Below are 21,767 nucleotides of genomic sequence, written 5' to 3' on the forward strand. Positions count from 1 at the left end.
TAAACAATCTCGATTCTTAATTTTACACGGCTTCTTAATCGGGAAAAATGCTCTTCAACCTAACCAATGGCTTGAAAAGTGTTTTTTGGACTCTTCTCCATAACGTAAATAATAATAATTATTCATTTTTTTAAATTTTTTTTATTTTTTTAAAGCTAATATTGAAGAAAAAAACGTTTTTTCTTTGTTAAGCCCAGGAGGACTTTTCAGTCAATGTGTTGTATATGTATCTATATATTAACACAATATAAACAGAATGTTTATACCCATATTTATCAAAATAAATACCTTATAAAGAATAAGCGGAGTAATATATGGTCCTATTTATAAACAATTAAGGTACTTCAAGCTTTTGTCCGAAATAGCTCTATAGCCTAATTTTTATTTAGCTTTTTCCTACAAGTAATAAGCTATTAACATGAAAGAAAAGAATATTGTATTACAACGCAATTTCTTTGTCCTTTCGCTCATGAATTGGTTAATCAGTATACATATATGCAATCGCCTTTATTTTGTAAAATGTTTAGCTAAGGAAGATACCTTATAATGATTCCCAAGTTTCACAATGAATACATAAAAACATGGGAAAGAGTCGATATGGACGTTATGCGTGTAGTAAATTATCAACTATTTGAAATGGTTAATTGATTACTTTTATAAGGGGCGGTCCAGATAAATTGTAAAAAAACATTAAAGGTTTATAACAAACGAAGTAGATGGGGTAGAAACATATTTATTTTTATAATTCAAAAGCTACATGTAATGAAATTTAAGTATTTACAATGAGATCCACCTCTCTTGATATTTCCAGCCTCACAGCACCGGAAGCCTTGGCAGGCCTGGGTGACCTCGCACAGGTCCAGCTTTGCAATAGTGTGGATAATTTATTTATTCAGGGCCTCCACAGAATTATGATACTTGGCACTGTTCTCATGCTCCATCCTCACCCAAAGATAGAAAATGCGTAGGCTAAGGTACTTGCAGACTAAAAATTCGGGCTCCAAAAGTGAAGATATTTTGTAGCCAAGACAATGTTGCGCTTTTTTGGCCTTGTGGGCTGGTGCGTTATCTTGTTGAAAGGTTTAATTTCTTCCTTGGGCTTCTCCAACCATCAAAGGAATTTAAATTAAAAGTTCAAAATCAGAACCAGTGTAATAGTAAAACTGGATCTGCACGAGGTCTCCCGGGATATCATAGCTTCTGTCACCGTGGAGGCAACGTATTCCAGAGAGGCGGATCACATTAAAATTGAATTTTATTGATTGTAGAGCTCAAATTATAAAAAAAATTATAGTTTTACCCCTTCAAGTTCGTTTGCTATAAGCCTTAAAAAATATTTTCCTAATTTATCTGAACCACCCTCTAAAATTTGTATAAGACCCGATACCTGCCGCATACTCTACAAATTTGACTTATCCTAGCCAAATTTATTAACTAGCATTCCCCCCTTTAAATAAATTTCTTTTAAAAAAGAAAAAAATAATTTGTTTTTATAAATAAACTAGCAGGATAGCATGCATTGTAAAAGTTAATAGTTGTCGTCGAATGGACAAACCTTGCTTTATATATATTTATAAAGAAGAAATCCTTCCCGGTTAATTTTATTCTGTATTTTGTTTTCCCTTTTTTGGGTTGAATATTTTTCTTTCTTTAATCCACCTTTTCTGGTGGAGACATTCAAAACCCGACTTTGGCAAATTTTGAGGCATCTAAGGTCGTTTTTTGGAGTAATATATCCCGTATTACTTTGAAAACAAGGTTATTTGGGTCCAAATTTGCCATTTTTAAGCCTGTTGTACTGTCCAAAATATGGTGATGTGAGACACAATTTTCTCACTCATTAAAAAATATTTAGAACCGTGTGATTAAAGTTGAAGGTGCCCAAGTCAATGGTATGCAGTTTGCATGTTTTATCAAATATAACGTTCCTTCTTTTTGCAAGCAACAACCACTTCATCTAGGGTTAAATTTTGCTATATTTCGAATCTTTATCGTGTACTAGCAGTAGTCAACGGCCTTATCCGGAATAATTAGTCATCAACTAAGAGACAAACATTGCTCAAATAGTGAAGATGATCCAACAAATCCAGAAAGGTACTCTTTGTTTTTCATGAGCAAACTCACACCTAACTACTTATTGCTTACATTCATCTCCTCCAGAATAGCAATAACAGCTATTGTTGTTTGTTTCTTTTTTTTAAATATGACGTTCTGAGCTAGACAGTACTTTAGTGTAGAGATTAAAGTATATTAAATTTAAATTGGCGGAGATCAAAATGAAATAGGGAAGGTCTCTCTAGGATGTTTGGAAGTGGAGGGCATAATTTAAGGAGGGATGCGAAGTTCATGTTAAGTTTTGCAGAAGAACATAAAAGAGGATCCAGCTAAGGCAACTTCTCTATGGCTCCCAGGACCATCAAGAGGACTATAAAGCACAACTTGGGATTAGTTTCTTTCACAAAGACCCCACGCCACCTTCTGACGGAGAATATGAAAGCCAGTAGGTTCGAGAGGTGCAAGAGAATTCCCACACTAATCTAGGCAATTGGATCAATTATGAAAAATTTCTCGGAGCAGAAGATTTACACAGTTGATTAATTTCACAATCTCCGGATCAACCGTTGGCATGCAGAAACGAAAGAAGATGTCAAAAGGGCTTACTACTCCTAATATTCGGCTCAAACAATGGTCCTCGGTGTTGTGGCCTCTGATCGAAATAATAGGCCTCCGTTCTTCTTCAAAACTGAAGACCAAATACCTGGAGGGTAACTACGTGGGGATTCAGGACGGCTACCCCTCTCACATGTCCGCCGAGAACCAAAAGTTATGTGTAGATAACATGTCTCGAATCTGCTCCAAAGAGTTACGGCCCCTTCTTTATTAGATTAGAACCCACTGGACTTTTCTATGTGGGTTACTTTGGAGAGGGAAATCAACAGAACTTCACACCCAAATGTGGACTCTCTGAAGTCATTTATAGTGGTTGCATGGGACAACTTGTCAGAGGAGTTTGTCATCAACTCCTGCTCGGCGTTCAGGCGACGTGTAAAGGCTGTGAGTGATAATGGAGGTAGCCACATTAAGGGATTTTTTTTTGGCTAAAACCATGTCTACATGCTTTGATAACATGATTTTTTTGCCTATTATTTACAATTTAAAATTATTGATGTATTTCGAAATACAATCAAAAATGACTTTACGTTTAGTATATAAATATACAAACAAATTTTATTGATATAGATACTACAAAATGGCACTTAATTTTGGTAGGTAGTAACAATAGTTCCCTAGGAATTGTCCTTAACAATACTTTTTTTTATTACTTTTCTCACAAAAATATTGGTAATATATGTATTATTTATTTTGCAGACCAAGGAAGACTATGATTATGAGCAAGACTGCACATTTAAAGTGGACGATAATGGGTTTTTCATTTACTGGAAAAGTACTTCTAAGGTAAAAAACAATGAATAATGACTTCTTAATTGTATTTGATTTAATGGACTTTATATACCAATATAATTATAACATATCTTTATTAGGAAGGAGATGTGTTGGAACTCTCAACAGTAAATGATGTTCGTATTGGATGTGCACCACAAGTAAAACCAACATTTACAATAATAACCATAAAAAAAGCTGTTGTATCTCGGTACTCCTTCATAATACGACCAAACACACTGCTCGACAATTTGATTGCAAACTGTTTCACTGCAGTCGAACAAAAATTGAGATATTTGTGACATTATACTTTAAACTTATGATCCTTTTCGGTTTACACACTCATAACGCGAATCTTTATTAAATTCAAGATTAAAAACGAATAGCTATTTTATTAATAAACTAGCAAAAGGATTACCCAGCGTTGCTCGGCCAAGAAAGGGGAAGGATATCCGATTGACAATGGCCAAAATGATATAAATTTATTGTTGTCGAGAAATATCCTGATAATTCTAATTCTCTTGCTATTTTCATGACATAGAAGCGGGAAATCGACTATATTTCATACTACATAGCCGATATATCAATCCAGTAATGTAAGGTAATCCACAAAGCCTCATCATAGCATCCCCACCCCCAATACTCTTACTATTGGCTCTTGTAACCTTAGTAGTGTAATTATGATTACTTTTTTAAACATTATGGTATAAACTTCAAAGAACGTACCTACCTTATTTATTTATTTCAAAAAATTACAAAATCGAAATTCAGGAATAAATACCATTTATTGATATTTTAAAGAGATACACTTTCCTAACACTATTTTTTTCGTACTTGCAAAAACAAAACAAAATTATGGAGACTAATGTTGGCAAAAAAATATAAATCGCCATAGCTTGTTCCGTTTTGCGAATATTACAAAAATTACTTTAAAAATATTCTGCAAATTGAAAATATCTAGCAATCAGTGTTGTGTTAGCATGTATTTAAGCAAAAAAAAATAGTGTTGTGGTGTTTTTTCTTTAAAAATGGAAAATTTATGTTTGTTGAAAAAAAAAAAAAAAAAATGAAGTTTTAATAAGAAAATAACAGATATGTTTGTTAAATATTAATTCATATGTGTTAAATTTATAAACAAACTAATCTCTCACTCATTTCTACAATCTTTACTTTATTTAATCAATAAATGTTGTGTAAGCATTTATTTGTGCAAAAAACATGGTTTTTGGCATTTTTTCTTAAAAAATGGAAAATTGACGTTTGATGAAAAAAAAAATGAAAAAAAATAGACAAAAAAAAATTGAATTTTTTGTTAGAAAATGACATGTATGTCTGTTAAATATTAATTTATGTGTCAAATTTAAATGTAAACGAGTCTCTAGAATAATTTCTACAATCTTTACTTTATTCAAGAATCCAATATTTAATTAGTAGTTCTTATTTTTTTGCATATTACTTTTTTGATTTGAATAAATTTAAAAAATGTAGTATATGAAATAAATTTTTTTAATACGCAAAAACACTTTTTGATCTATAACTCAACCCCCTATCTATTCCTCTTCAGCTCCAAAAAACGGTTTTTGTGTTTTAAGGATAGGTAAGCACTCCTAATATAAAGCCACGCCCCAAAAAAAATCCTCATCCCCGTCTTAGCCTGACCAGGTTCAAAGGAGGCCCAATGTAAAATTTCAGCATCTTAGATCCAACAGTGTGGGCACCTATAAAGGAAACAAAGACACACACAAAGTAACATGGAGATTCCTTTTGGATTTTTTTTAATGATTCAGTAATTGTTAAAATGGAGTTGCACTGATTCAGTATAAGAAAATATTCTAATATTATACTTTCTCTCTCTGACCTAAGAATCTTTATTGAAGTCCACATTCCTTTCTATTATTTGCATTTCGTTCTCTAGGAACGACGAATTATATCGAGTTCGTTGTCCATTGCGCTACGTCGTTCTATCTAAGGTTTTATTATCTTTGCATGTGTTTTTGTTGTTAGTTCTTTTGTATGTTGGTGACCAGGATTATAGCAAAAGTTACGGATCGATTTTGATTTTACTTCGTACAAAAATTATATATGGTCACGGTAAGGGGCTATTTTTTTTAGAAGTCAAGATAGTGCAAAAAATTTATAATCGGCCATAACTTTTGAACATATTGAGGTACAGAGCTCATATGGCTGTCCTTATGTAGGTTTGATAAAGAGGCTTAATTTACTAAATAATCCAATTTTAGAAAAATAACCATAGACTGAGATTTTTGCTCTAACGAGTGACCGTTGTAGTTTATTTATGGTACACGCCCAACCCACAAACTGTCACACCATCTTGCGGGGAAAAAATTATTTAGTTAGCTCATGCTCTATTGCTGTTTCATTTTCTTTTTTAATTAGTAAGATTGTAAAACAAAAATATGTTAATTAATTGGGTCAGAATCGAGCATTTTCAATTATTTTAATTCGATATTTTTGAACTATTGGTCAGAAATGGACTTTTCTTTAAAATTCAAAGTTACTAACTCACTGTTTTTTTAATGTTTATAAGAAAATATGAAACATTTTATCCTTGTAATAAATACATCTAAAACTTGATCATTGTAACTTATGTACCACTGAAAGGTATTTAGTAAAAATTTAACATTTGTTTCTTTTTAATGGTTTTTTATTTGATATAATTCCATACATGATCTTTTTGAGGCGAAATATTATCAATGGTGCGATGTAGCTCAATAGACAAAGCACTCAACAGAAATTACTCTCTTGAAATCAATATGCTTAGGTTTGAAGTGTATTTGTACTTCAAAGATCATTCCTAGGTGAGTTGGAGTAATTTAAGTGGTAAAGAAGGGTTGAGCCCCAGAAATTAGTTATGTCACCTAGAAGATTGAGACACGATTTGTCCATGTACTTTTGGAGTGAAATACACCGTAAGTACAACGTTTTTTGGGGCAAATTGGGAGAGAAGACACCTGACTTCACTTTTCCGACGGATTTTTTTTGTGAGTTTTTTGGTTTTTTAAAGATGTTCTTTCATATTTGTAGTATTACACGGTCATACAAGCTTTACCATGTAAATTTATAGGTTTATGAATTACTTTGTGGTGGGAGGGATGGGGGCTTCAAGTTTCCGACCAAATTTTTTTGTCAGTCTTGGATTTTTATGATGTCTTGACAAAGTGCCCTACATTGGTGCAAGTTTTGTCTATATACCTGAAAATTGAATCTGGACGGTGTATTTGAGCCATAAGGTACATGGACAAAATAGGCTGACAATGTTCTACGTGACATAAGTGGTTTTAGTGGGACAAACCTTGGGTACCTTATGAGTTAAAATCTTCAACGGCAGGCTCTCGGACTATTTTATTTCCTCAGTGCAACTCCAACTGACTCATTAAATTAACACTTAACTCAAACACTCATGTAACAAATATGAATCATAAGGCGTTGTAGGGTTAACAAATAAACATTCTATAAATGGATCCCACCCATTTTTTTTTTTTCTACTTTCTTTTTTATAGACCAACTTAAGGCCATTTTTCTTTTTTTTCTATTAGTAAAGAAATTATTAAATGAAAAGGAATATTGAATTAAATAAATCAAGTGATGAACGTCTAAAGGAATTAAAAGAACTATTTTTATCATTAACTATTATTCCAATGGCATAAAATAAATAGATCAACACAAAAAAAAATATTTTAAATCTTTAAGATATTCACATAAAAATTGCTTTAATTTAATTTCCTCTTTTAATTTATTAGTATTCCTTATTTTATCGAATAAAGAACATCTTTTAATCAGGATCCTACTACTCGAAGCCATAATAGCCTCAATAATCCCAATTTGTCTTTCATTTTCAGCTTCTAAATTTTCTACTTTGCTAATTATTTCCTTAATCATCACAATCATAGTATGTGACGCGTGCATTGAACTCTCCATCCTCTGTGTGTTCCAAATCTACAGATTCTTCTCTCACTTATGAATTATTTTAAACTGATTACAATTTATATACCCTTCACTATTATCCCTACACCTGTAAATATTAGTCCAGGTGGGAACTTTGGCTCTTTACGAGGGTGGTCTGACAAGTTTCCGACCTCAAAGTGAAGATGGCAAAAACTATAAATAAAAGCTTGTCACATCTATCTAGATTTTGTCCGCTGTTACTCACCTAAGTATCAGCCATTTTGGATGCCCAGTTGTTATGTAAAAGTCGTTTGATTAAGTTGATGTGAGCGTTTTTGCAAAATTGGACCGAACCGAGTATTGAGCTGTCATTAAATTGGTACTTTGAAATAGATCCAAATAATAGCAGACATATAAAGGTGTGTTATGATCAAATTAGATGTGTCTAAGTAAATCCAACTCGGAGTTCAAATTTTGACGGGGATTTTTTTAGCTATACACTACGTAAGTGATAGTTCGAAAGGAGTTTTATAATAAAAAATGTTAACTATAGATGAGGGATCTGAGTTATATATGGAGAATATATGAAGAAAAGACTCCTCACAAGGGTTTTTAAATGGTTGATTACCGAGATACTATTGTATATTACATAGTCTTTAAAGATATTTAATAATGAAATATATATTGATTGCAGGATCCGAAATTTGATGCAGCCCTCAAAAAGAAGTTTGGAGACAAATATACGGAACAGGCATTTATTATATGTTCTGGTATGGATATGGTAAATGTGAACCTCTGTCATGTTGTCTGTGATAACAAAGAGAAAGTTGAGGTAGATAAATATGTTAATATTAAATATCAGCACATACTTTATACATAAATGTTTCAAACATATATTTTTATTTTAAAATTGGGATCATGTATCTGTACTATTTCTTACAAAAAAAAAGATTGAATATCAAATCAAATATGTACAAACTTACGTATCTAATTTTCGTATACCTAAGTACTTTTAGTGTACTTAGGTATATAAGGAAAACAAACAAGGACTATTTTTCTATTTTTTGTATTATTTTTCGTCAAATTTACACAATATATAAAAACACACAAAAAATTAGAATATGTAAAGGGTTGGGTTGTAAGAAATTGTTCTAACATAACTTCCAGAATAACTATAAAAAAAAATAGGCCTTGCAGGATATGATGAAAAGGTACTCAGACTCCTTGTTCTACAATGCCACGATGGCGGCCATCCGTGAGTCCACATTTGACTGTGTAGTTTATTTGATTTTCTCTCGAAGGTGCCCCACACAGTGGGTTCAAATCTGATGAAAAAAGAGGTAACATACTTTTTACCCTTTACCTCTTGAGCTTCCTGGCTTTCATGAGCTCTGTCAATAGGTGGTGTGGGATCCTTGTATACGAGAAAAATTACAAATCTCCCTTCGCCGCCTTCCTGATGGCCTTAGCAGCCACGTAGAAGTCGTTGGTAAAGCAAATCATCAATTTGGCGGGCTTCTCCAGGATATTCTCGAGATCCAACTTAACTCGAGAAGTTTTCTCCAAAATTATTTATCTTGACTCCCTTGAAAACCAGTCTCCTATTTTATTTCACAATATCTATAATCCTCACCAACTCAACTTCAGATTCTAGCAGATCTGAGATAAGCTGCCTTTTGGCTTTCTGCACACTTATAATGATGAGATAACGCAATGTTTATTTTAGTTTGTTCATGCCCAAAAGAATGCTGAACCAGAATGTTAAAAAATAATTCCTAAACCTTCTTAAATTAATAAAAAATTAACCTTAATTAGTCATCCACGTTTTGCAGTCCAACCCTGTATACCATTAAGAAAAGAAGATCTGAGCAAATAAGTATAATACTTCATTGAAGAATGAGCCTTGTTTATATATATTAATTTGTAAAAAAGCCACAGAGAGTAGCCCCGTCTTGTGGCGAAATAATATTACTCCATTTATCATAATTTGAGTACACTGTATACGTTTACCCCCTCATACTTCCCCATTCTATCTCAAAATTCGAGACAGCATCAGCAGATAGTTTATGGTCAATTATTGCAATATTTTAATAATAAAGAAATAAGATCTCAAAGCGAAAAATGTATTATTTGATCTAGACTTTTAAGTGATATTCGGACAATTAGCACAATGGAGGATAAGAAAGTAAATGGAAGATATCATTATGAAGAGGAGATTGTGACCTAGTATTTTATGAAGTATTTAGTGGGAGATACTCGGAATCTATCCGTGTAATGAGGTATTGGGCCGAAGGCGATAACATTTTATTAAGTAAAACACTACGAATTTTCTTTGTATTACACCGACCATGAACCCCATTACAGTATAATTACAGGATAAACGTATTAGGACGACGCATCATGGAGAGGAACTTCTTTGTCATCAAATACATTTAATCCTGAAACAGAAATTTACCATAAACATAGATAAACAGAAATATACAGTACTAATTCCAATGATTGGCTATTTGCTGACATGGTTACGTATTCGAACAATTGTGATTGATTGAATCAAGATTAGTCTAATATTATATTCATCAGATTGATATGGGATTTCCTTCTTTTTAAAAGGTTGCAATAATTGAATTTCAAATATCAACTGTCGCTCTCTCAAATTTTGAGATAGAAAGAGAAAGTATGACGTGTGAAACAACTTATAGAATGTATCCAATAATATTACTAAATAAGAAATAGATGTACGTTACTCACATAGAAGGCGCTTTTTTATACTCTCAAGCTACAGAAGGTCACATCATCATGCGGGTAACATTTTTTTTAAAGTTGTCTAATGCGCTATTGAATAGCTCTATAAAATAAAAAAATAATAGCGTATTTAAGTAATTTTTGAGTTGATTCCCCTCAACGATTCAAGGATGTTTATAGGAATTTTTGTCCTGGAAACTTTCGTGTACTATAAGAAAAAAATACACATATAATTGGTGATAAATTGGCCTTTTCAACTTGAAGTCATTTATTATGTATTTTTGCATTCATTATAGGGTAAAATATATTTTCAAATGGAAAATATCTAACGTGTACCTTCACATAATTAGTCCTTAGACTGAACTGGGTCGAATAAAAAAGAAACGACATAATACTAACGGGCAGTATATAAGTACATACAATAGCAAAGAAAATCGACTCTGCTTCTTATTCTTCATTAATTAGATATCTTAAAAAATAGAAATAATCAGAAAGGTATAAGAAAGAACAAATAAAAGCATTATACTTTAAGAACTTTTTTTCTTCTTTATCTTATTCATCTTCCCTGAAGAAGGTTTTGAATTAGGTAAATTGAATAGCTTACATAGTCAAACAACTTTGGAGAAGGACTTTTTGTAAGAAATAAGCTAATAACCAAATATTGGGGGACTCAAACCCATAATGAAAACTCAATACTATCTATTGTTACATCTTTTTTTTCTTAAGTCATAGTTCTTTTTCATTTACTCCTATAACCTCGCACGGACAACTCTTTTAAAGAAAAACAATAGAACGAAATAAAATACCCGATATTAAAGTAACAAAGTTCAGTTGTTAGAAAATGGGAAACGTCACCTATCTGATTTTATTTTTAAAATTGTGTAAAAAAACTTTCAATATGTATTATTATTATGAACGAAAAAAAGCTTCTTTTTTTTACTTATAAAACTTGTTTGATTAAACTGCGGAAAGAAGGAGGTTATGTTGCTGAATTCTGTATAATCAAAGTCTTATAATTTACTTATTTTTTGTACGTACCTTAGTCCCGCATATATTGAATTTCTTTTTACTGAGGCAGTATATAATATTTTCTTGGATCTGAAAAGAAAAAAAGTGGATGTAAAGTATAACGGACAAAAGAATCAAGATGCTTTTTTATTTATGTTGTTGAAAGATGACTTTTTCCCCTTTTCTTAAAAAATTTGTTTTGTTTTTTGTCAATGGATTAGCAGAAAAAAGAATATTTACCTTGTGTATTAGAAAAACTAGCCATATTTTATACAATATACACACACATTTATATGCTATTCAAGCTTTTAACATATAAAAAGTATGTATGCTTAATTCGTGTGTGTAATTGACATTGAATTATTTCATTCAATAACAATAACATGGGAAAAAGAAGTCATTTTTTTCTTGATAATATATATATACACAGGGGGCTTTTAAATCCGAAATATTGAGGATAATGTATGTTACGTTTTATTTCCAAAAATTAATTCAACAATTGACAAATATTTTGGTCTTACATGTAGGCCGTAGGGGTCCTTATTGAAGTCAACCACTCAAATCAATCACCTCCAACTTTATCCTCAGCCTGCAACCTATCCCTGAACCTGAAGGCCTTTATGTGGAACTCCTTGTCCATATTGGTCACTGACTCGAAAATGGAAGGACATAAGGACTCAATGGTATTATGATCACGTTTATTGGGCTCTTTCTCCGAGACGCTTTACACATAGTAGTCCATGGGACTCAGATCCACTAAGATAGAAGGCCACATTTTCTTTGCCCAATGCATAAAATTCTTAAAAATGTTGGTTTTTCCGAAATAGATCTTATTCCAATTTCCCGATTTGGACGAACCGGGCCGATTTATAATTCTAGCATGACACACAATATGTGAAGACGAGGTTAAGCTCTCTAACATCAGTATTTATTGAGTTTTTTGCGTTCTTGAGCTTGTGCTTGGTACGAACCAATTGGTACTGACAATGAATTGAAGTTTAAACGTGTTCTGGATTTAAAATTTCCATTCTATATCTACATAAGACTATTCCATTTTCTGAGCAAATATTTTTCCCCTTTCTCTGCATTTTCTTCTCGAGAGAATCAAAAAGTATTTCCATTGAATGGTACAAGTCATTATAATTTGATAAAACAGGGAAACCGCCCATCATTGAGCACTTCTTGGAACCCTTAAATGATTTTAAATAAGCTGTAAAATATTTATTACTGATAAACCAAAAACTAATAAGTATGAAAGTACAATTTTTGACACATGGTACATTTTTAAGTCTCTTGCGCCATTCCTAATATGTTACTATTTCAACTGAAAATCCAATTTTATACGTTCAAAATCTCCTGAGACCCTTCAAACTTTTAATTTATGTTTACACCAGCAAAAAAAAATCGAATTAGAAAAAAAAGATATATATCTCCTGAAAATAAGACAGTCTAAAGTTATATGCCTGATCGATGTCAGGACAAAATGGCAAGTTTTTTAGTACGTCTATCTTTTGGGACACAACATGATGGAATTCTTCATTCACCAACCTTCACTGCGTATATAATTACTTGGACTTTTGCAACTATATGATTAATTGTAAAAGCCTTGTGATGTTTGGGGGATGTAGGAATCATCTAGTCAGAAGGGCTAAGCACCACATTATAAGCTCCAAGAGTCATACACTCTACCATACGGATAAGGGGAAGTATTTCTGGGCAGTAAAAGAGAAGATGGAAGGACGACTCCAGCTCCGATTTACGCGAATGAAAAAAGAGACTTAGTGGTAAAAATGGCAAAGTTCTTTTAAAATGATATGGTACTTATCAGCACTATACTAAATAATAAGATAATAAAAATAGAAACAAACAAAACCGCTGGTCGAATGGAAAAAGTGCAAATCATTTAATTCTCCTTTATCAATTATAATATTATTACACGTGATTGTTTATTCATATTGGGCAATGCTTGTTCATCAATTCATGAGTTTTGTGCAATATCAATTATTTATCATGTCTAGTGATATTATTATTGAAAACAGAGAATTAAGTGATCAGCACAAAATTAGACATTGATAGATTCGATTTTCAAGGAACCATATCTGGTCAAAATTAATTTGTGTCTCTACTAATCCCAAAATTTTGAAAACAATGACCATACGGGGTGGTACAATGAAATCTAAGTACTTACTAATTCAATGATTAAAGAAGATTGGGTGGTTTAAATTTATTCATATTTCACTATATTAAACCATAAACAATTATTTAAAAATAAACATGAGCTCTTTACCAGATGTACATGTTCCGAAAATGACACTTGGACGTGATTCATTTCCATTCCCACTCTCCAAAAAGTTGGTAATCTTCAGGACCGCGGTATACGTCGTCGGAAGTCCAAAATGTCACAGAAAAAGAGGAGATGTGTCAAAAAGGCCAAACTGGACCAATAGAAATTAAAGAAAACAACCCAGGGCAATACACTCGAATCCATGAGGTACCATGCAAGAGATGTTGGAGTTCCACACCAGATTTTCCAGAGAGCTATAAAAAAAAGTGTAAAGAAAGAACCTTTTGAGGGTGGAGAGGCCACTTTTGATCCCATGAATGAAGAAAAAAAACATATCCTCCCTTGCAAGACGATTGGAAAGATACTTTTGAGTTCTTCTGAACTCTTTTTTGACACTTCTGGCCCGCCTGAAGGCCTGATCCCAACCCCTTCGACTACAACTTTTGGCATGTTGTAAGGAAGGCTTGCACTCTCCGTCATCCAAACACCGAGGCCCTCATCCGATAGTCACCCAGAACTGATACGATATGACAGAAATTACATATGCAGCGGGTCCCAGCCCTTCTGCCGCCTGGATGCCATAATTGCCGCGGCTACATAATGATAAAGAGAGCCCAGACATTATTTATTGTATTAATTTTGTTAATTAATAAATTATATCTTGATGGAGTTTATATTTCAAAGTGTTCAGATTTTAATGGACCTCTCGCTACAAAGACTATAATTACACAAAATATGCCTATGAAATAAAGGAATGTATGTACATTTGAAGTAAAAGAAAACTATGAAATTGACAAAATATATTATTGACTTGTTTAAATTACATAACCCTGCACCTAAGAGTAAATTATTCTCCTCAATTAACAGATGAAAGGGCCTCCTTTCATTTACACAAATTAAAACCCAAAAGGAAAGAGATCTCTAGAAAGATAATTTTTGCAATAAATGTAAATTTGTTATTGTAAATAGGATTTTTTTTAAATATAACTATAACTTCTATTGTTGGAAGAAGCCAGCATTTTAAATGGGGGACCTTATGTCAAAATTTCTGCTTATGTGTTCTGGAGAGAGAGCCATTTGATTTACTATCAATAAACATTAATAATTAAATATTTGTACAAAATTATTTTTTCATGCCACAATAAATGTTAAATATAATTTTTTTAAAGGTACTCTTTTTTTAAACATAAAGTTGTGTGCCTTCTTATCATTGTGATAAAAAAATGAGGAATATATTACACTTCGAATGATATGTTAGAAATGGGCCATTTCCTCAGTTTAAAAAGCAAAAAAGTTTAAAAGTAATAATTAATATTAATGATTAAAGCAACGCGGGATGGAGTAACAATGAATATTACTCAGGAGATCTTCGATAATATGTTCGAGTATTGGTAATATTGCATGAATAAAGTATTTAAAACAGATATAATTAACTATTGTATGTAACCTCAAAGAGTCATTTGTTATTAAATATAAACTGGAGAGCATTTCTATGAGTAATTTTGCACAGTACGCTCATGTGACACAAATGTGGTAAATTATTTAAGACCTATCAGTTGTACAAAAAAATAAATAACATTAATTCAGAATAGTTAAAAAAAAAAATTAAACTAGTCAAAAAATATTTTTGTTTTTTAATTGTTTTTGATTGATTTTGCCTCAAGCAACATAAACATAACTAGTAACAGACAAAGTTTCTAATTTTATCTTATTTACATGGAGGAGTATTTCATAACCTATAAATAAACCTTGATTCCTTAAAAAAATACAAAAAATCAAGCAAGAAATCCTAAATAATTTTTTGAATATTATTTTTTTAATGTACTCTTTTAAAAAATATATATAAAGTTGTTTATTTTCATTTTACGACAAACAAATGAAAATTTTACTAGTTTTTCAAAAAAAGGTCCATTTTTTGTCCTTTGTTTGTATTTAACAAGTCATTTTCTGCGATTTATAAAAATGCCAAAAAATGAGGAGATCAAATCAAGTTTATATATTATTCTAATTCTGCCAGTACGTTATACGTTCTCTTTCTAAATTTTCGAAATTGGAGACAGAGACTACCGATAGTTGAAATTTAACTATTGCATCATCATAAGGAAATAACTTTGTTAAGTGTAACAAAGGACGCTATACTATTAATTGTTAGAGGATCACTAAGAAGTTGAAATCATATTCTCCTACTCAAATAATATATTAATCGTTTTACAAAGTTATTAAAAGTTTACAATAATTGAATTTCACCTATTCGCACTGGTTGTCTCCAATTTCGAGATAGAACGAGATATGTCGTGCGGACCAACTTGTACAATGTAACTCTCAATAGTTTATAGTTTTCAAAATTACAATAAATGTGGGTTATAATGTTCATTTAATCTGACTCGAGATAAAAACAATCAGAAACACACTCCCGATCCAAGAGCAAAAAAAATGTTAAAATTTGATATACTGGTGTAATTATTAATTAAACAATCACATATAGATTCTATATACATATAATTAATATTATATTATTTAATTATAGTTGATGATTTTTGTAGCTTATGAAAGCTATTATTTGGTCTTTTTGTTATGACAATATTCCGTCTCTTTCCCAGAATCAATTATAAGTTTATAAAAAAATTGTTTTATATGATTGGGAATTAATACACTAAATTATAAGTACACATTATATGTTTATATGTGGAAAAATAAACATTTACTGTAAGTTTACATATATAATACAATAATCGTAGTGATACTGATGACTCAAAGGCTTATCAAGGCCAAAAAGCCTTGTTTTACTTATTTTTGTTTATAGTAAAAAATAAGCCAAAAATACATATTTTTCTTACGAAAAATGTACTCTTCATATTTAGATTTTCAAAGAATATTTTATTGTACATAATTATATGTTAATATTTTCATTTTTTAGAAATGGATCACTGGAATTCGCTCACTTACCAACAATACAAAAATTAATAACGTTTGTCCAACTACAAATATTCGAAAGCAGTTAAGTATATATTTCTTTACTTCTGATAGGTTAGTGAACTGGGATATTTTACATTCCAAGAACCATCTAAAGGCTTATAATTCCTTTCAATCAAAATTTTATTATCAGTATCGTTTCAGTATGCTCCTAAAACATTACACACGTTTTTTTAAATTTTTTGATAGTGCTTTGTTTAAGATATATTCGTTTATTTAGCAATTTTTAATCGAGGGTTAACTGTTTCATATTTTTTTTTTTTTTTTTTTTTTTTTTTTTTTCGTTTATATTTCTTTCATTTTTATTTTCTTGAATGTGAGCCTTACAACGATGCCTACAAAATTATAATGTTGTAACTATTCTTTTATAAAATACGAGTACAAGCAAGCATTTAAAACTGATGGGTAATGATTTGATCCCCAGTTGTCTTCTAGTAATGAATATTTCAAATAAATTTTCATCAAAAATGAAAATACTATACAAATTGCAAGTTATATCTCCTTGAACATCAAAGGTCATGTTATAAAGATTACTTTAAATAAAAATTTATTAACACCATGTAACATCATTTTATCCTGCAGGCTAAAAACCACATTTATTATTGTTATTTAAGCCGGAGAACACAAAAATGACCAATAAAACTTTCAACGTGGACTAATTTGGCCTTAAAAAAATTTCCTTAAAATAAATTTTTAAGGGTATAACTTTGATTTAGTGCCATATTTCGACATGAAAGAACCATATGGGTGAATTTTAAAGTAAATAACAAATTGATACAAACATTTTAGCATTTGAAAAATGAACTATTTATTACTTAAATTTGATTACAATTAACAAAAAATAGATATCATCATCTAAAATCGGATAAAATGATGGATCTTACTTAGAAGCTATTATCTTTTATATTTTTTCTTCAAGTACTTTATATCATAGCTGAAGTTTTAGAATCGACTTTATATATCAATGTTTAAAAAATGCCTCCAAAAAAGGTTAATTTTGATTGATTTTTCAGTCAATGTTGAAGTTTTATTGGACATTTCCGTGTTTTCTGGCTGAAATAAAAATAACAATTTGGTTTCCGCCTGCCAATATTTTCATTTTTGTTGTATAGTGTAATATTCGTAGAATAATTTTTACCGTATGCATTGATAGTTAAGAGTAGAAAATGAATTAAATACCTAAAACAACTGATGTATAATGTAAATTTGATAATTATTATAATCATTTAATTGTATATCACTTTGTTTTATCTATGGGTTTTATTTTTTATCTAAATCAATAACTGCGTTATTCAAAGGATGTTCACTAACGTACGGTGAAATTATCCCTTTAATATAGGACTGCAATTGATTTTTATATATTTGTAAATTGAATCAATTTGATCAAACTCTAGATAGGACACCATTTTTGTTCTTAAAGTATATTAATAAGACACACTAACCTTCCGTTGGAGAATTAGGATATTATACGCGCCTATATATAAATTGATTTTTATCGCTTTGAATATTTTATCGCCCGTACTTTTCACTAAAACAATCTTTAAACAATCTTAAAACAAATTTGTAATCGAGATTTAGTAACTCATTTGATTATTTTTCTTTGTTTATAGATTTAATTTCTTGGACTCTTCTTTTTTTAATGGAAGGACTAAGGTGTTTTATGGTAGCTTCAAAATTTTAATGATGCAGTTATTATTTTACATAATACACGTAACCTCATCCAAATTGATTCTCCAGAATTTGTGTAAATAGAATATTTCGTGGAAATTTTTAGCAAAAATATTTTCTTTGATCTTGTTGAAATCCCATACTCATTGTTTAATATAAAATTTTTTTAAAGATTGATTATACGATTTAGATGGTTCCAAAGAGTAGTCTGGCTAATTTTCAGTTCCTGGCAGTAGAATAAGTGATCATATGCCAGTCCAAATCCACAATTTATATTATTTTATCAACATCTTCGACCTCCATATTAACTGAAAGGAATTGTTGGAACCATGGCTTTACTTATGCATTCGATATTGTATTGGGTCTATGAACAGCACAATTTTTTTCCCTCGCCTGTTCCTCCTTTTCATCTTAGTCTTAATAATACTGAAGAATGTATCGAATTTTCTTTTTTTTTACTTCCATTCTGGAACACTGAAACACACAGCTAGATTTAAAAAAACAAAACTAGAAGTGAACTTTTTTAATGTACGCTTCACTTTTAAGCAAAGTTTAAGCTTATTTTTTATGCAATGTATTAATTGTGAGATATAGCTCACTAAAAACAACCAGCAAAAAAAGCTCAGACCTTTTATTTACAAAATGGAAGCTTTGATTTGAAATAAGACATATTACGTTCATACCGAGGTACCCAATATTTATTTAAGCCCATGTATTAGTATAAAATTAACATGAGGAAATTGGACCTTTCTCAGGATTGCATGTTTCTCTTAATGTTTTCTTAAGAAATGGGTTATGGAAGTTTGTAGGTGAAATAATCCAAGAAGGTATTAGCAAACTAAATAGCAAACATATTATCTGCAAAGTAGTGTGACAGTGTGTAACTTGGGGACGCAACATAAATTGGCACAGTGCCTTCTACAGGGTGATGACTCAAAGAATAAAAAAAATTAAGGTCCTTTTCACTTCTCCATATTTTTATATTGTCGCATCTTTAGAACAAACTTTAGAAGCAAATGCTGCTAATTCATCAATATTCTATCATTTTTATTCAACAATTTCCCTTCTATTCCGTATGATGGCTTCAATACAGGGACAAACTGAAGCACAGCCGGCCTTAATGAAGTCCGAGGACAAGTTATTCTACTCCACCGTGATCACAGCCTTCAGGGCATCAACATTTGGGAGCGAAGTCTTGTTCGGCTTCCCCTCCAAGACGCACCAAAAAAGCAAAGTCCAGAGGGTTCATGCCGATTGAGGCCGAAGGCAAGAAGTCTTCTGGCCATTTCCTGGCATGAACCTTCTTGGACGTCGGATAAGCACATACTTGTCCTAGGAACGTGCTCTTCAGCCATGCCAAGACTTGGTTCATGCGAACTTTGTAGTGGATATCTCTGCTCACTTTTTCGCAGGCCTTGAAGAAGTAGGGAGGCATCTTGTTACCGTCGGAATCCACAACGAAGAGGACAATAACCTGAGCTAGATGTTTGGTCCAGAAGGCTCTCTTGACCTGAGCTCTTGATTAAGCCAAGGAGCGATCATTTTCCTTGTTCAGAACAGTATCCACTGTGAAGATCTTTTTGTCGGAGTAAATCTTGTGCAAGAGGAGATTGCATAACCTTTGCCGTTTTGCTTGGACGTTTTTGATTGCACAATACCAAAACAAATATCAAATTGTAGCTATTTGTTAGCTCTTTTGAGTGGCGTCAAGTACAAAACTGTCGGCCTATTAAAACTGAAGCTAGATATCCTCGAAGATGATTCTAATATCACCCTGTATTTGAGTAATTTACCTACATTTTGTTTTAAAATAATATGATCATTTAGAGATTTTTATTATTGAATCGTGGGACCACTCTCTTTTGCTTTGTTTAAAAACAACAATAGTAAAACCGCTTGTGTCCCATTTATTCTCATCGTTAAGATTTATTTAATCATCAGAAACAAAATGGAAAAGTTTAGGAATTACGCATGTGCAAGTAGTTATATCAAAAATATTATTTAAATATTTATCTTCCTTTCAACATTTGCGCAGGTACTTTGAGTTAAAACTTTGAATTAAAGAGTCTTCAAACTGTATCTTGACGTAATTTTATTCTACCTACATCCTTCTCCCAAAAGAATGTTTCTTATGACTTGTTTGAACAATATATCTACACAAAAAAATATATATACACACATGTTCATATAAATATATTTTACAGGTTTTTTTGTATACATATATATGTATGATTTGTAGCTTGTAGGGTATAAACACCATCTGATACTTAAAAAAAATAGACTGACAAAAGAGGTATATTACTTAAAAAAGTATATAATTATAAAAATTAATTTTTATGATTTAAAAAAGTGTTCCTTTCTTCTTTTTTTTAAATTCAAAAATACAAATATATTATGTTTTTTTTTTTAAAGTCTTTGTTAGTTCGTAGCATGTTGGGATGTTTTCTGTTTCTAATCATATAAGGCCATAGATATCAAATTTGAAATACAGGTAGGGGATTTTAAATCACAAACCAGTTTCGACCTTAATATCTTGGAAACCCTGATATATATTTTTTTGGAAGTGTACTCATGGGATTCAGCTGACAAAACAATAAAAGAATAATACAAAATCCTTGAGATGCCCTCCTTATAGGAACACTATATGGTCATTATTCGTTGCTTTCATATCGGATGAACACCCAATTAGATTATTGAGTTGACCAAATCAGCTTTTTACGATGTTGCCAAGGCTTTGAAGTAGTCTGATGTATTGGTATTCACAACAAGGAAGGCTTATGGTTGGTCTGAGAGCCCAAAAAGAAATGGACTCCAGACTTCATAAAAGAAAAGGGAATGGATATGTGGCCTCTTAGCTCGCCATATCTGAACCTATTCGATTACTATGCCTTGGAGAAGTAATTCCAATAAACGCGTATATGACAATATTGATTCCTTATATTCTCGAGGCAGTGGCCAACACGGAAAAAGAGTTGCTCATTAAGGCCAGGTTAGATGTGCTCAGTATGGAGCTCTACCATTGAGAATGTCCTCCCTTTACTAGGCTCAAACGAAGTTGGAGTGAGTTCCTCAGTAACTCAGGATTACTTCTTCATGCCAATATGTATCAGACGGGAGGTTCGTATTAAATAATATCTTTTTATAACATAGGTCACGGCAGGTGTTCTATGCATGAGATAAAGTTATGATCTTGGTCCTCAGATACTCACTTTCATTGCCATAGAAATCTTTCCAAACTAAATGATAAAACAAGCATCGAATGTTAGTATTGGTCGTGAAGAGAAAGACACTTCATCTGTCCCAGGGCGAAGGTTCGAACGGCTTGGTATTAGTGATGGCATGTACAAGTGGATCAAAAATTATTTTGAAGAATTCATTCACTCATACCTGTCAAAAACGGTGAAGGTATAGATTAGGAACGTTCTATATTTTATGAACAATTGAAGGGGAGATTCTATAGGGTGAAATTACTATTTTTGCTATAAGGAGTTGGAGACCTCGTTCCATATATTTTACGAATGTGAAAAAATTACCCCAGTCCTTAAAATGGTGGAGGAAAAAATCTGAATTAAGTTTGAGGTCAGACTGAGTCCCTTGGATAAGCTCATTGTAACATACTCATGATATAAGGATAGGTGGAAGATTGAGTGGTTCATGTCTAAAGCAAAGTTCATAATATACGCATTAGAGCACATTAGCTAAGAGCTCCATGATTACATCTCTCAGGCAATCGTCATCCTCAACT

The 21,767-nt window shown here is 31.6% G+C and overlaps 1 protein-coding gene across 1 annotated transcript in view; it reads left to right on the forward strand.

Annotated features, from left to right (window-relative positions):
* LOC121116655 (1-phosphatidylinositol 4,5-bisphosphate phosphodiesterase-like) overlaps positions 1–21,767 on the forward strand; it is a 154,146-nt gene that overhangs the window by 11,827 nt on the left and 120,552 nt on the right. The window contains 4 exon segments of the mRNA XM_040710924.2: positions 3,370–3,456; positions 3,543–3,602; positions 8,042–8,179; positions 16,299–16,378. Coding sequence (XP_040566858.1) covers positions 3,370–3,456; positions 3,543–3,602; positions 8,042–8,179; positions 16,299–16,378 — 365 coding nt within the window.

Source organism: Lepeophtheirus salmonis, chromosome 4, assembly GCF_016086655.4.
Source record: "Lepeophtheirus salmonis chromosome 4, UVic_Lsal_1.4, whole genome shotgun sequence".
NCBI lineage: Eukaryota > Metazoa > Arthropoda > Copepoda > Siphonostomatoida > Caligidae > Lepeophtheirus > Lepeophtheirus salmonis.